Source organism: Pseudonaja textilis, chromosome 1 (genome assembly GCF_049901715.1).
Source record: "Pseudonaja textilis isolate UNSWEBS1 chromosome 1, rPseTex1.2, whole genome shotgun sequence".
NCBI lineage: Eukaryota > Metazoa > Chordata > Lepidosauria > Squamata > Elapidae > Pseudonaja > Pseudonaja textilis.
The window spans coordinates 280,225,294-280,239,796 of record NC_141990.1 but is presented as its reverse complement, the minus strand read 5'-3'; the positions used below and the strand labels follow the sequence as shown (position 1 = coordinate 280,239,796).

Genomic DNA, 14,503 nt, shown 5'->3' with positions numbered 1-14,503 from the left:
TGTGCATGTATGTGCATGCATGTTATGTGTGCATGTGCATGTAATGTGTATACACACACATACACAAAATGCAGGGAAAATGTAATAATAGAATGCATACATTAAAACGTTAAACATATATATTATTCCTAATATAATATGAACAACTTACCGGCCGTTGTGGACTTTCCTACACCCCCTTTACCAGAAGCTACAAGCAGCACTTGCTTAACTCCTTCAATCGGCTTTTGCTTCGGAAGCCCTCTAGCCATGATCTTGCTACGCTTGTCTTCGAGGGCACCATCCTTCATATTTGATGACTTTAAAGAAAAAGCAAGAACGTACACAGTTAAGGCTTGACCTACGGTATGCACTGGAGTTTGCCGATTTTTTTAAAAAAATAGCAACCTAGGAAGATGTCCCATCTCAGTTAATTGCCTGCTATTCTTGTTGAACCTCTTAGAATTCCACAATATTGCTACATTAGTGTTGCATATGACAGCAAGTCAGGTATCACACTTACGAAACGAGCGAGACAAAGACCTGAGCCTTAAAAGCCTACCATTTTTTTCAAATTTGCCGCCATTCGGTTTAGCAGCCTTACGGAGAACAGATTGCCAACCATTTATCGTGTTCGAAATCCCCTTCAATATTAACAGGAGCTATTCTCGAGCAACTCCCCTACAGTTTTCTGCGAAGGAAATCACACGATGCAATTCACCGCTGAGGTGAATCTGACAGCTAAGAGTTAAAACGATAGAGTTTGCATCCTTGCGAGGAGGCGCTCGCCCTAAGTCGCCCATAGGAAATGAAAGGGAACCAAGCCGGAAAGGTCACTCTTGAGAAACTGGTACTAGGCACTTCCAGGCACCAGTTCTTGCTCAATCACTTCCGGGACAATAAAGCTAAAGCGTTCTTTTTTTTTTTAATCGCAGGGAACTATAGAGTAGTCTCTATTGGCTAGAACGGCATTTGCAACATTAAAGACTCTTCCGGCGTTTCCCTCGCTCACTGCCCTTTATTTCATACATTTCTCAACCTTGGCAACTCAGCATAGTAGTTGATGAATTCTAGGAGTTAAAGCTCACACATCTTAAAGTTGGCAAAGGTTGAGAAACACTGATTTAATGAGTTAACTTCCTTAGGACTCTCGAATCTTTTTAAAGATTGCGAGGGAAAAACCTTTTCCAGCTATATTCCCCATTACAGCTGTGGAAGGATGCATACAAGATACAGCATCTGCATTACTGTAAGGATGGAGATTTTCTCCACCAGATCTTCTGAGAATTAGAAAAGCAAACTTCTTGAGCGCCCAATAGGCATCTTTAGAACACAGGCACAGGAGGGACATGGAGGGAAGAGTCCCCTGTCATTCAAACCTCTTCAAAACGGAGTAAAACGCTTTCACCACTTTTCCTCAACAGGGTTGGAGCTACTAGCATTGGGGGCTTTTAGATAAGCACCTCAATGCCAATCACTAATTAAAGTACACTACAAAGTACACTACAAGTAACCCTTCTGTCAAAGAATCTTTGTTTTATCTCCCTTTTGCTTTCTTAAGCTACTTGATGCACTCAACTTACACACACACATTTACAACTTACACATTACCTTCTTTCTTTCCCATTCCTGAGAAATCCTTTTGACTCAATGGAACTCTAGCTCTTTTTTGGCTTCCCTCAGCTAATCACTTCCTTTTATTTTCCCTAGCCATTTCTCCTGGACTTGGTCTCCTTCTGGGACAAAACTTACTTATCCCAAACAGAGTCCATGATCTGCATGCATCTCCTACCAAGAACACCACATCTTTTTATACATTTTCCAATATCTAAGCTTTGTTTCTTCCTCTCCACACTATAGTGAGAATCACAAAGTGGGAACCTATTTATTTCACCACAGTTTCTCCGTATAGCAACAGCAATTAGACATATACTGTTTCACAGTGTTTTACAGCCCTCTCTAAATGATTTAGAGTCAGCATATTGCCCCCAATAATCTGAATCCTCATTTTACCTATCTGGCAGTCAGCAAAAGTAGCCTGTAGTACTACATTCTAACCACTGTGCCACCACTGCTCATTGTACCTGAACTGTACATATTTTTGTCTGTCCGTCACCAGCCAATGACACTCCAGGCATCCTCATTTCCCCAAATTTATTGCAGCCCTCTGAGTTCCATAAAAATGCTGTCTTCCTTTTTCTTTCAATCATTTGGTTGTGTCATAGTACATTTTAAAGAGAATAAACAGAATTGAGTTTAATAATGTCCCATAAATATATCCAAGTTACAAAACAGGAGGAACTTCTGTTTTCAAGTTTTGTGAAATAATTCTAAATTCTGCTATTGCTTTCAATGGGCGATTTGTACTGCTTTCTAGGTTTATACATTGTGTGAAGCGGGCAGAGAAACGAATTGTCTCTCAACAGAGAGTCAATAACCATGGACTACAAAGAAATGAAGCAGAAGGAGTTTGCGTCAACTTAGAGGAGGGACTGGAGGAGGAGTTTGAGAAAAAGACTTTTAGAGGCCCCGTTTGCCTTCCTCCGAGTGGCGTGTGTGTGCGTATGCGCGCGTTTATGGCTGACCCAAACTCGAGTCCACTAGCTCGTGTGGTTTTGCAGCAGTGTCTGCACGCGCAGCTGCAAGTGAAGCCTGCTGAACCGGATTGCGAAGCCAGATGGGTAGAGGTAATATCAGCATTGCGAATCTTGCCGTTTGATGGCTAACTTCTTTTCGCTTTCCTGCATGCTTGTATCACTCTCGCCCCAACTTCTGAGCAGAGCTGTTTCCGAGATCCGCAGAGATCCAGAGTTCATATCTCTTATCTATCAACACTACAGATTAGATTTTCATATTGTATATAATCTGCCTTCCTGAAATGATCAGGAACTCATAATGTGCATTATTATATTAATCCGTAACGAATTTTTCATAACACGGGAGTACTTCACCTGGTTATTAATGTGCCTGACCAAACTAACTTACGCAGAAACATTTCCGGCACTAAAAAAAATACTTAATGGTTTAGGATTTTACCGCATGTGAAAATTCGCTTGCTTTGACCAGTGTGACATCTACTGACATAACTCGTTGTCTCACATGTCTCTTCTGCAGCTTGTACTAATCCCACTGAACGATATTTATTTTCAAAAATATGTAGGCACCTTCCGATTTTTCTTATACAGTTGATAGAAACAGCAGCCATATGTCTATTCTAAATATATTTCAAAATACATGTAAAAATTTGATGCAGGTCTTCATGACATCTGGAACATAAAAATATTTAGAACTTTTATTTCTAAATGTGTAATATTCTAAAATTTATTTCTAAATGTGTAATACTTGGAATTTCAATAGGGAAATCTTCTAATTTATTCTAGCATAAACTCTTCAAGAGTGTTTCCTTTGTTTTAAAAATGTGTCTTGGGTGAAACTTGCTTTAGCATGCCAAACATTGAAAACAGACATACGAACATTTTATAAATGTATTTTGAAATATATTTTTTTCGTGAATACTCAGTAATTAGAAATCAAGCTTCATTTAACTTGGTGAATCTTACAGTATCTGTTAATTGAATTTGTAGGATTGTGCAGTTGTAGTATTTGGACTACAGAATATTGTTTTTAAATTACAGTAAATAGTAAATCACACTGTCCAAATCAATCAATCAATATATATAACAATATTTCAATATATCTTTGTCATTTTATATAGATCCAACGTGGTCTTATTATCTATGTATGTTTCTTCAAAGGGGCCAGTGAAGATATTATTCCCAAAATGGGTAGGTTTTCCAGAGAAATTATTCTTAGAACTTAGAACCAGTGTGTTTATTGTGTTTGTGTGCAAATAAAAGTTTGTTCTGTGAGGAAGTTTAAGCACAACAGACATTTCCTTCTAAACTGCAATTGTACATAAAGTATGTCCAGTTCTTGTTAATAGAGGCAGCAAACATTAATAAAATTCCTATATTTATGTTTATATCTATGTATCATTTATATGTAAATTTTATTTTTTTTAACAAAAAATATTTTAGGGTTTGCTTTGGAAATAAACAGGGAAAGTGGCACAAAAACACAAAAACCTTTTATTTATTTATTATATTTGTATGCTGTCCATCTGTCAGGTGATTCTCAGCTGCTTACAGGTTATAAAACAAGGAAAAAAAATAATTAAAACATTAAAACTACACATATTAAGATTTTAAAAACTATATTAAAACCAAAACTAAGAAACCGACGGGACAGGGATGATATTTTCTTACCCCATCAACTACTTCCAGCAGTTTACTGTGCTGTGCTGTACAATTACTTTACATCCTCTTTTGAAAGTATAAAGCCAAAATCCTTTGTTGCTTCTGAGGCCCTATATCGAATACTGTATATAATGCAGTCAGCTAAATCATCGGCAGATGCTTTCCATCCAGAAGCACCCTTTGATTACGGTAGCTGTGTAGGTGCTACTGCCATGAATACAGCAGACAGTTAAATTATAGTCGCACAACTTACCAGTGCCAGAGAACTCAGCAAACCTGATCTAGTTCAATTTTCACTACTGTCCAAGCCTACAGAAATTAAAAAAGTACCTCTTTCTGTTTTATCTTTTTATAGTTTTTTAAATTATTGTACTGACAAAATCATTTCCTACATAATAAATTAAATTTATTCATAATTGAATAAATAGGAAGTACTGTAGTTCTTAGAAACAGTTTAATTGGACCTTACTTCACCTAGTAAATAAATGTTGAGAATGGCATCTCAATAGTACAGAAAGTTGCTTGAAAAAGGGTCATGGGACTGTTTGCTGGATGGAAACTTAGAACAATTGTCTAAATTATCTAGTTGAAGTTTAATCATTTCCTTGCTCCAAATTTTTTAGACTTTGTGTCGAAAAATAAATGCTTCAGGGAGCCAGTAGAGGGAACTAGCAAATAAATATTTTATATAGGAAACTTAACAGTATTCACATTTCAATTTATACAGTATATACTGTCATCACTGCATGTGACCATTAAGAACTGGTGCATAAATGTTTTCATTTGTTTTCCCCTCCCCTCCCTCTTTCCTTTGTATCATGTATTTTGCACTATGTGAGCAGTTCTTTTAAGGATTTTTTTCCATACTAAAACTAAAGTATAAATGTGTTCAAATAAAGATAATTTAAACATGCATTATTGATAATGTAAGTTATGTTTCAACCTGCTAATCAAGTATTTTCCCCTATCATTTTTTACAGTCAATACAATCCTGAATGTGAAATTAAGTGAATGTGAAGATGGCAAATATGTGTCTATTTTGGATTTGCCAGGTAGTATACTTGTAATACCACAAGCCACACTGGGTGGTAAATTGAAAGGAAGAAGAATGCAATATCATACCAACATTGAAAAAGAAATTGGGCTAGAACTCTATTCCCAGTTTGTGATTCAGTGTGAAAAACAACTGGCTGCTAATGTCAAATGTGCAGAAGCTGGTGTAGTCCTGAAGCATGGCACATATGGAAACCGACAAGTGTTGAGAGTAGATACAAATGGACCTTACACTCATCAGATTGAATTTTGAGACATATGTGCTAGAGGTAACAATTAACCTGATGCTAATGTTTGTGTGCAAAGAAAATTGAAATGTCCACCAGTAACTTCAGGTCCACATTTATATGTTTATTTTTTGCCACATTCTCCCATATTTCTTCCTTATCATACAATAGTTCTGTCACGGAAAACCAAAATGTCCAATAGAAGATTGTTTTGGTCCATGAATCTTTTCAACCAACTCTTAACCTATATAGTTTCTTTTCTGCCCAAACTTGTACTTACAGTATTTCATCCCCTCATATTTTGTAAATATTTAGTTATGTCTTTTTATGTGACAACACTGAAGAAATGACACTTGGCTACAATGTAAAGTAGTGAGTATACAGCTTGTATAACAGTGTAAATGTGCTGTCCCCTCAAATAACACAATACACAGCCATTAATGTCAAAACCCCTGGCAACAAAAGTGAGTACACCTCTAAATGGTAATGTCCAATTTGGGCCGAAAGTGTCAATAATTTGTGTGGCTGCCATTATTTTCTAGCACTGCCTTAACCCTCTTGGGCATAGAGTTCACTAGAGCTTCACAGGTTGCCACTGGAGTCGTCTTCCCCTCCTCCATGACGACGTCACAGAGCTAGTGGGTGTTAGAGACCTTGCGCACCTCCACCTTCCATTTCAGGATGCCCCACAGATGCTTAATAGGATTTAGGTCTGGAGACATGCTTGGCCAGTCTATCACCTTTACCCACAGCTTCTTTAGCAAGGCAGTGATCATTTTGGAGGTGTGTTTGGGGGTCATTATCATGTTGGAATATTGTCCTGTGGCCCAGTCTCTGAAGGGAGGGGATCATCATGCTCTGCTTCAGTATGTCACAGTACATGTTGGCTTTCATGGTTTCCTCAATGAACTGTAGCTCAGCAGTGGTGCCAGCACTCATGCAGCCCCAGACCATGGCATTCCCACCACGTTTGATTGTAGGCAAGACACACTTGTCTTTGTACTCTTCATCTGGTTGCCACCACACATGCTTAACACCATCTGAACCAAATAAGTTTATCTTGGTCTCATCAGACCACATGACATGGTTCCAGAAATCCATGTCCTTAGTCTGCTTGTCTGCAGCAAACCATTTGCGGACTTGTGCATCATCTTTAGAAGAGGCTTCCTTCTGAGATGACAGCCCTGCGGACTAATTTGATGCAGCATGCAGTGCATGGTCTCAGCACTGACAGGCTGACCCTCACCCCTTCAACCTCTGCAATAATGGCAGTACTCATACGTCTATTTCCCAAAGCTAACCTCTGGATATGACACTGAGCACGGGTATTCAACTTCTTTGGTCGACCATCGCAAAGCCTGTTCTGAGTGGAACCTGTCCTGTTAAACCGCTGTATGATCTTGGCCACTGGGCTGCAGCTCAGTTTCAGGGTCTTGGCAATCTTGTTATAGCCTAGGCCATCTTTATGTAGAGCAGCAATTCATTTTTTCAGGTTCTCAGAGAGTTCATTGCCATGAAGTGCCATGTTGAACTTCCAGTGACTAGTATGAGAGAGTGAGAGCGATAACACCAAATTTAACACACCTGCTCCCCCTTCACACCTGAGACCCTGTAACACTAACGAGTCACATGTCACCAGGGAGAGAAAACTGCTTCTTGGGCCCCATTTGGACATTATCACTTAGAGGTGTACTCACTTTTGTTGCTAGGGATTTAGACATTAATGGCTGTGTGTTGCGTTATTTTGAGGGGATAGCACATTTACACTATTTTACAAGCGGTATAGTCACTACTTACATTGTAGCCAAGTGTCATTTCTTCAGTGTTGTCACGTGAAAAGATATACTTAAATATTTATCAAATGTGAGGGGATGTATTCACTTGTGAGATACTGTATATACATAGACATATACTCAAACACACACATTGTATGTACATACAGTCCTATTATCTCTATCTGTGTGTGTGTGTGTGTATACACACAGACTACATACTTCCTATTATCTCTATTCTATCTTCTATTACTATCACAATGTTTCTTCTAAACTATTATTTAAATACTATGATCTATATCATATATGCATTAATATTTCCTTCTTACAGAGCCTATTCTGACTTTTATTCCCTTTCTCTGGAATTTCTTCTTTTCTACTTCTCTTTTAATGGCCAGTAGGTAGAGCTCTTGCATCTTTCTAAATTGTGCTTTCTTTTCTTGGGTTTTTGTACATATTTTTCTCTGGACTGACTATCCAGTCCCTCTGAAAGAAAAACAGAAGGTTGCTGTTCTTCTCAGTTTATTGGTGGCTGCAGAGCTCCAAAAACACACCTCACCTCCCACACCTGTGTCAAAATTGAAGCTTTATTGGCATCTCTGCTGTGCTAATGTGGGAGAAAGGCTCAAATCAGTGGTGGGATTCAAAAAATTTTACTACCAGTTCTGTGGGCGTGGCTTGGTGGGTGTGGCAGGGGAAGGATACTGTAAAATATCCAGAGGTGGTATTTGCTGGTTCTCCTAACTACTCAAAATTTCTGCTACTGGTTCTCCAGAACTGGTCAGAACATGCTGAATACCATCTCTGGCTCAAATGGAAGGAATGGCAGTAGCACAGGTGCTTGCAATTTTGAAGACTGCTCTTACATAGGCTAGAACATGGGTGTCAAACTCACAGTGTCATGTTGCCATCAAGTGACATTTTGAGACACCTCCCCTTCGTGGAGCTGGGGTGGGCGTGGCCTGCGCATGACACTTCCGGCCCACGAGCCTCCTATTTGATGCTCCTAGGGTAGAAGCTGGGGACCATGAGTTGTATACCTGTCTTAGACATGAAAGACAGCTTAATGACTTTGCACTAATCATTGTCTTTCCCTCAAGGAAAAAGGCAATAGCAACCCATTTCTGAAATCTTGCCAAAACAACTCCAGGGACTTGTCCAGGCAGTTGCCAGGAATCTCAGAGATGCATGTATGCACACACTTTTTTTATAAACAGGAAAAGGGTAATTAGAATTTTGATTTTGGAAAATTAAAAACAAAGGGTCCAGATGGATTTGAATTTTTTTTTGAATTTATCATAATAAACCTTACCATAGCTTTGTTTAATTCTTTAAAAACATGATAGAAATGGACTTTGAAGATTGAACACTACAGGGAACTAGGGGGCACTTAATATTAAAATTAAAGGAGAAGCACACTTAAATTTGTATTATTAATACAGAATGAAGAAAAATATTTTAACGTTGGATATATTAAAAGATATTTTTGAAGTAGGGATCTAGGAGCTAATTTTAAGAGTGTCTGTTTTTAGATAGTTATTTAAATGGTTTGGAAGAGGAACAAGTTTTACCTGACAACATTGAGACCTATTTTAAAATATATTTAGTAATTATAACCTACAAGAATGATATGAGAGCAAGTTTTACCTGACCACTGACAATGAAATGACAGGCTCCATCCACGTGAACGGGCAGGAGCTACCGCGCGCCTCCACCTTCAAGTACCTGGGAACTACTCTTGGGGAAGAAGGCCTACTACAAACTGAGGTGGCAGCCAGGATCAATGCAGCGTGGGGCAAATGGAAGTCCGTCACGGGCGTCCTCTGTGACAAGAAGATGCCATGCGCCTGAAGGCGAAAATCTATAACTCTGTGGTGCGCCCGTGGGCTATACGGCGCAGAGTGCTGGCCGACGACCAAAGAAGTCGAAAGCAGACTCCAGATAATGGAGATGCGAATGCTCCGATGGTCGGTAGGCCTCACCCTACTCGATCGCGTCAGGAACGAAGAAGTGCGAGACGGTTCAACGTCGTGCCCATCCCCACGGTCATGAGGCAGTCCCGGCTACGATGGTTCGGCCACGTGAGCTGCGCCAAGGAAGAATCCATCATCAAATCTGTAATGAAGGTGACTGTCGGAGGAGCGAGACCGCGTGGTAGACCTAAACAACGCTGGATGGACACGATCAAGGCCGATCTAGAGATCGCGAAGGCAGACCCGACACACGTGGCAGACAGAAAGGTGTGGAAGCAGTACTCAAGGACATTAGCGGACCTCGCCCGAGCGCGAGACAAACGCTGAAGAAAAAGAAGAAGAAGAAGAAGAAGAATGATATGAGAGAAGATGCTATACTAGACTACAAAGGAAACCCGCTGATGTCTTATTAATTAAAAATAACATACAAATAACAAACTAAGAGAGTGACTGGGATAATTTTCCTGTATTGGATTTACAAAAGAGGCTTATTAAAGCTTTAAAGAATTTTGTTAGCACAAAGAAAAAATGAAGAGAAATCACATTCTAAAACATTATTTGAAGATCAAGATTGTTAAAAGTAAAAGGAATATAAAGCTTATTCAATGTTTATTAATGTTTATTCAGTTTATCCAATGTTTATTAATGTTAAAATAGATACTTTATTTCTGATAATCCTTAATGGACTTCTGCTGATCAGGATTGAAATGACAAGGCATTAGGGATTTATTAAATATTAAAATTAAAGACACTTAAATGATCCCATATTTAATTTTCTCTTCTCATAAAGATAATTTGTCTTCTAAGGTGATAAATTACTAAAATTGTTTATATTTGTGATAAAGTTACCACTTTATTTCTTTATCATTACTACATTCTTATTTTTTCGATTTTCTGCATCTTTTCTTTTTATTCTATATTTTTGTGTCTTTATTTTTGCAATTATAATTCTTAAACATTTTTTAATTCTGGAGATTTTTTGAAGGACTTTGGGCAGGATTATGGCATTTATAGATGCTGAATTGTAACCTCTTTTTTTTAAATCTTTTATTAACCTCTTATTTTCCTAATATGGACCTAAATTCCATTCTATATCCTTTGTTAATGTCTTCCATACACTGGTATAACTTCTGTAGTTGTTGGCTTTCAAATGAATGAATTGAAATAAAATATGATTCTCACATCGCCTCCCTTCCAATTCTAAAATTGACTCATGCTACAAAGGAGACGAGGATTTATGTGAATGAAGTTCGGATTTTTAAAAATTGTGCTGTTTGCTTGCTCTTTGGATCATTCTGGACTCACAGATCTTACTGGAAAAGTGGTGGCAGCTGTGACAAACCCTTTGATCAACTCTGGACAGTTGCTGCCTTTTCTGAAATTAGAAGCATTGATTCTGGAATTAGAAGTATTAAGTGTAACACACTTGTCACCTGTCATCTGGACTACTCCAATTCTATCTATATAGGTTGTCTTAAATCTTTGGCTCACACAGAAATTGTCACATCTATTATAGCAATGGCACACCATTGTTAAGAGTTAAAATGGTTACTGATTTGTTTCCAAATATAATTCAAGATGCTAGCTATAACCCATGTGTCTGGGGACACACATTATCTTTGAGGTTTTTTGAGACAATCTGCACATCCAGGGCTTGCAAATGAAATAAACACATTTTATGAACAGAGGCTGTGTCATATTGTGTTAAAGGATGGAGACATTTTTTGCTGGGTAATAATTCCCTCCTCAAATGCCTTGGCTCTTTGCACAGTACGCTGAGTCATGTTTAGCTAGAATTTATGAATTTATGGTCTTATGAACTTGTCACAGAATTCACATAATAGTTGTGACATTTAGCTTGCCGAGTCTTATGAACTACGGGTTTGAAGCCGGAGAGAAATTCAAGCAGGGTGGAATGACTTGCCTTTCAGCTAAAAAGTGGGCCCGTTTCCAACAGCGCATTGAAGCACAAGCACTTTCTCAGCCCAGCTGGGAAAACGAGACCCACAGGACTTAAAAGGCTTGAAAACTAAAGTAAACAGCTTCACTACTCAACTGTAAAAAAAAAAAAAAATCAAGCCATTCCCTCAACTTCCGGTTCAGGATAATTGAAATTTTAAAAGATGTGCAAAGTACCCACGCCTTTAGGCCCACGGAGCGTGGTCGTGTGAGTGGCTGCAGAGAAGAGGATCGCGCCGGGAGAGAACAACACAGCTTCCCTTTGGGTCTGAGCAAGCAGCTTCACAGCGTTGCTTGGCCGCTTTGGCGGAGGGACCGGAGCCGAGCTCAGCCGCCGCCGCTCGATGGCTCCGGGGCCGATTAGGCGGCCCTAAACGGCCATCCAAGCAGGGAAGGGGGAGAGGACGAAGGTGGCCCCGCCAGCAACTCCTCCTCCTGGCCGAAGGGAGGGTGCGGGTTTCCCCTGGAGAGGCAGAGGCGGAGGGACGAATTCCGATCCCGGCGCGGTGGCAGCCCGAGCAGAACCCCGCCCTGTGTCGCCTGCTTTCCCCGAGCAAGCGGCTTCCTGCAGCCTGGTCAGGTTTCCTCGGAGTTGCCGGAGCTCCGAGTTGCTCTCCTTTTCCAGGGGCCGGACGGGAGAGGCTGGCCGGACTCGCCCACTCAGGAGGCGGCGGCTACAGATGGGTGAGAAGAATCCCTTTCCTTAGGGAGCGTTGGCGGCTGGCAAAAAGCGTGCCGAGCCTGGGGACACGTCAGGAGAGAGAAGCCACATTGTTAACTGAGTTTAACTGATGCAGGGGAGAGGCGGCGGGCGGCGGGCAGCTCTCCGGGGAATGATTGTAACCAAAGGTAGGCGCTCATCGGAACTATGTGTGAGTGATACGTAGTCGAGGAAGACGTGTTAAAAAAAAAAACTAAAAAAGAGGAAAAAAACTTTTTAAAAGGGTGTGGATCAAAGCATACCAAACGCAGTTAAATGGGAATAACTTTTTTTTTAAAGAAAAAAGCTCTGGGTCTGCGATCTGTAGTTCTTATTTGCAGAATTAAAATATTGTTCTTAAACTATCAGCATCGTTTTTGATTGTTGGTGTGTTGTGTTCTCTCTCCTTTTTAATTTCTTTGATGTTCAAAGCAATCCATTCTGAATATGGAATGGGATGCTTGTGGTTCTGGGTACCTGTAGGGATGTGAGAGAGAAAATGACGACACACAAGTTATAATGTGATAGCACAAATGCTATGACTTGCATACTTGCATCCGATGTAAGGATGGAAATAAGTTATAGCAGTTGTGTGATGATATAGTGTACATGGCATCATTTTGGAATCCACACTTTGCTGTGGACACTGTTCTGATTGTTTATTGTACAAGGATATAATTTTGATAAGTGTGAAATATGTTCAAATTTTTAATAATACAAAAAATATCAATATAAGGGTATGGTTATACTGTACAGTCTTTGGTGCTCTCTGATTTTGGTTGTTCTCCTGCAGACATTTCATTACCCAACTAGATGACAACATCAGTGCCTAAAACTGATGATGTTCTTTAATTGGGTAATGAAATATCTGCAAGAAAACATCCAAGATCAGAGAGCACCAAACACCCTTCAGAACAAGAAATATTCCCCTATCCCCCATCCTGTTGCTTCATATAAAAGCTAAATAGATCAACTGAAACGTTTAAGTTCATTTGATTTTCCATACTGGAATTAATATACAGTATTTAACAAAACATTTAATTTTGTAATAAACTGTTTCACATACAGCTGTTATCTTTAAACAATATAGTAACACAAGTTAGTGTTGATTCTAAGCAACCCATAGTTAGATTTTCTCCATGAGAATATAAGATTGACTATTCTTTCTGAAGGTCCAATTTGATATATGCTGTGCCAAGGGCATAGAGTTTACATGTAAAACATTCCAAATTGATTTCATTTTTAGGCACATTTTTTTAAAAAAATACCTCTAAATCCTAAGAGGAAGATTAGAGAAGATCTTAACAGAGATCAACAGAAAGTCACACTAGCCAGAACAATAAAAGCTAGCATCACACGGGTCATAAAGGCAGGAGGCTGGAGAAAAAGAAAGGGAAAGTATTGAGTGAAATTCATGAATAGACCAGTTTATGTCTGACATTAATAAAAGGAAAAGACTTCGCAGCACAAGCTTATTCCATGCGTCATAATATTGAAACCAAAAAAGGGTGAATGAGTAACTCAAATTGCAGTAGGAAATTATTTATGGCATAGAATACCATTATTTAGCAGCTAAAACTTTTTTTTTGCCAAATAAGCAAATTTATTTTGAGACAGAGCAGCTATTTTGACCCCATATCAAAGAAACTTAGCTAATGGCATAGTTTAGCTGTAAACATAGTGACTACATAAAAGGAATTGTGAAGCTTCTGTAAGTATTTTTAAAAAAATATCAATTATACATATAAGTATTGTTGTCTATCTCCTAATTAATCTAGAAAAATGCTTAGTTTTACTGGATTTAACTCAAATGTTAAATGCTATATATTAATGCTCAATTCATTTCTTTAAAACAGCAAGGAAACTTGATACAAGACTATTTTTGTTTCTTACATTTACTTTTTCATTAGATTTATGTCTTGTCTCTTCTCTAAGTATTCAGATGGCATGTAACAAAAGCCCATCCTCCATTCTTTCCCTTCTAATGGCATAAGTAGTAATAAGGTGCTGTATGGTTACAAGATTATCAATAATCTTTATTTATAGTTCCTCTAATTGCCCTTTCAAATTACTATAACATTTAATTAATTGGACATAGAAACCATACCTTGAAATTTGTGGTCTGTCAATCACATTTTTCATCAGGATATTTTATTCTGCTTTCCCTTTTCTTCCAGATACTTACAATATTCTATGCCTCCTATCATGATCAGTCTTTTATTAGGGGATTTTCTTTGCTTAAGGAGAACAGCTCTGAAATATTAGTTATGCAAGTTTTCAGAGTCTCCCATGTTGCAGATACTTTTTAACCACACAAGGATGGAGGAGAGGACAGAGATCCTTGTTAGTAGCATATTATTCCAGAAATATTTTTATGTATGCTCTTGTTTACATCATTAAAATTTAATGGTAATGAACTAAGATGAGAACTTGGGTAGAGGTTCTATTGACTGATTTTATTGATACTCTCTTTGCCAAGATTTAGTGTTCTTAATGATGCCCAAAACTAGGTACATGGTTTTTTTTTCTTTCTTAGGACTACCATGTAATTAAATAGAATTATGATTTATGCTTGATGGATTTG

At 38.6% G+C, this 14,503-nt stretch overlaps 3 protein-coding genes across 9 annotated transcripts in view; 2 read left to right on the top strand and 1 right to left on the bottom strand.

The window, feature by feature from the left end:
- The window catches only part of NUBPL (NUBP iron-sulfur cluster assembly factor, mitochondrial), a 68,905-nt gene extending 68,033 nt beyond the window's left edge, over positions 1–872 (bottom strand). Inside the window, exons 1-2 of one of the 2 annotated variants that reach the window (XR_015741074.1) lie at positions 542–862; positions 152–299 (exon numbers count right to left, since the gene is read on the bottom strand). Coding sequence is in view for 1 of the 2 variants with exons in the window: in XM_026710872.2 (XP_026566657.1) it covers positions 152–299; positions 542–604 (211 nt within the window). In the remaining variant the exon portion in view is untranslated. Of the gene's footprint in view, positions 1–151; positions 300–541 lie in introns of both variants that reach the window. The other variant, XM_026710872.2, reaches the window with a different exon arrangement.
- A 1,649-nt stretch (positions 873–2,521) lies between these two features.
- DTD2 (D-aminoacyl-tRNA deacylase 2) lies at positions 2,522–10,441 on the top strand. The gene is made up of 4 exons (XM_026710894.2): positions 2,522–2,666; positions 3,695–3,764; positions 5,216–8,927; positions 9,630–10,441. Exons 1-3 carry the CDS (start codon positions 2,544–2,546, stop codon positions 5,539–5,541), a joined length of 519 nt encoding a protein of 172 aa, XP_026566679.1. The 5' UTR covers positions 2,522–2,543; the 3' UTR covers positions 5,542–8,927; positions 9,630–10,441.
- Positions 10,442–11,363: 922 nt separating this feature from the next.
- The window catches only part of HEATR5A (HEAT repeat containing 5A), a 71,794-nt gene continuing 68,654 nt past the window's right edge, over positions 11,364–14,503 (top strand). For 3 of the 6 annotated variants that reach the window (XM_026710859.2, XM_026710849.2, XM_087921867.1), the window contains exon 1: positions 11,921–12,068. The gene's annotated coding sequence lies outside the window, so the exon portion shown is untranslated. The other 3 variants (XM_087921868.1, XM_087921865.1, XM_087921866.1) reach the window with 2 other exon arrangements.

What these genes read in the sequence shown, in the direction of transcription:
- DTD2 (XM_026710894.2), top strand. Translation starts at nt 2,544, where the DNA reads ATGCGCGCGTTTATGGCTGACCCAAACTCGAGTCCACTAGCTCGTGTG. An exon ending in GCGAAGCCAGATGGGTAGAG is followed by an intron (nt 2,667 to 3,694) that starts GTAATATCAGCA and finishes CATTTTATATAG; the next exon opens with ATCCAACGTGGTCTTATTAT. An exon ending in AGATATTATTCCCAAAATGG is followed by an intron (nt 3,765 to 5,215) that starts GTAGGTTTTCCA and finishes CATTTTTTACAG; the next exon opens with TCAATACAATCCTGAATGTG.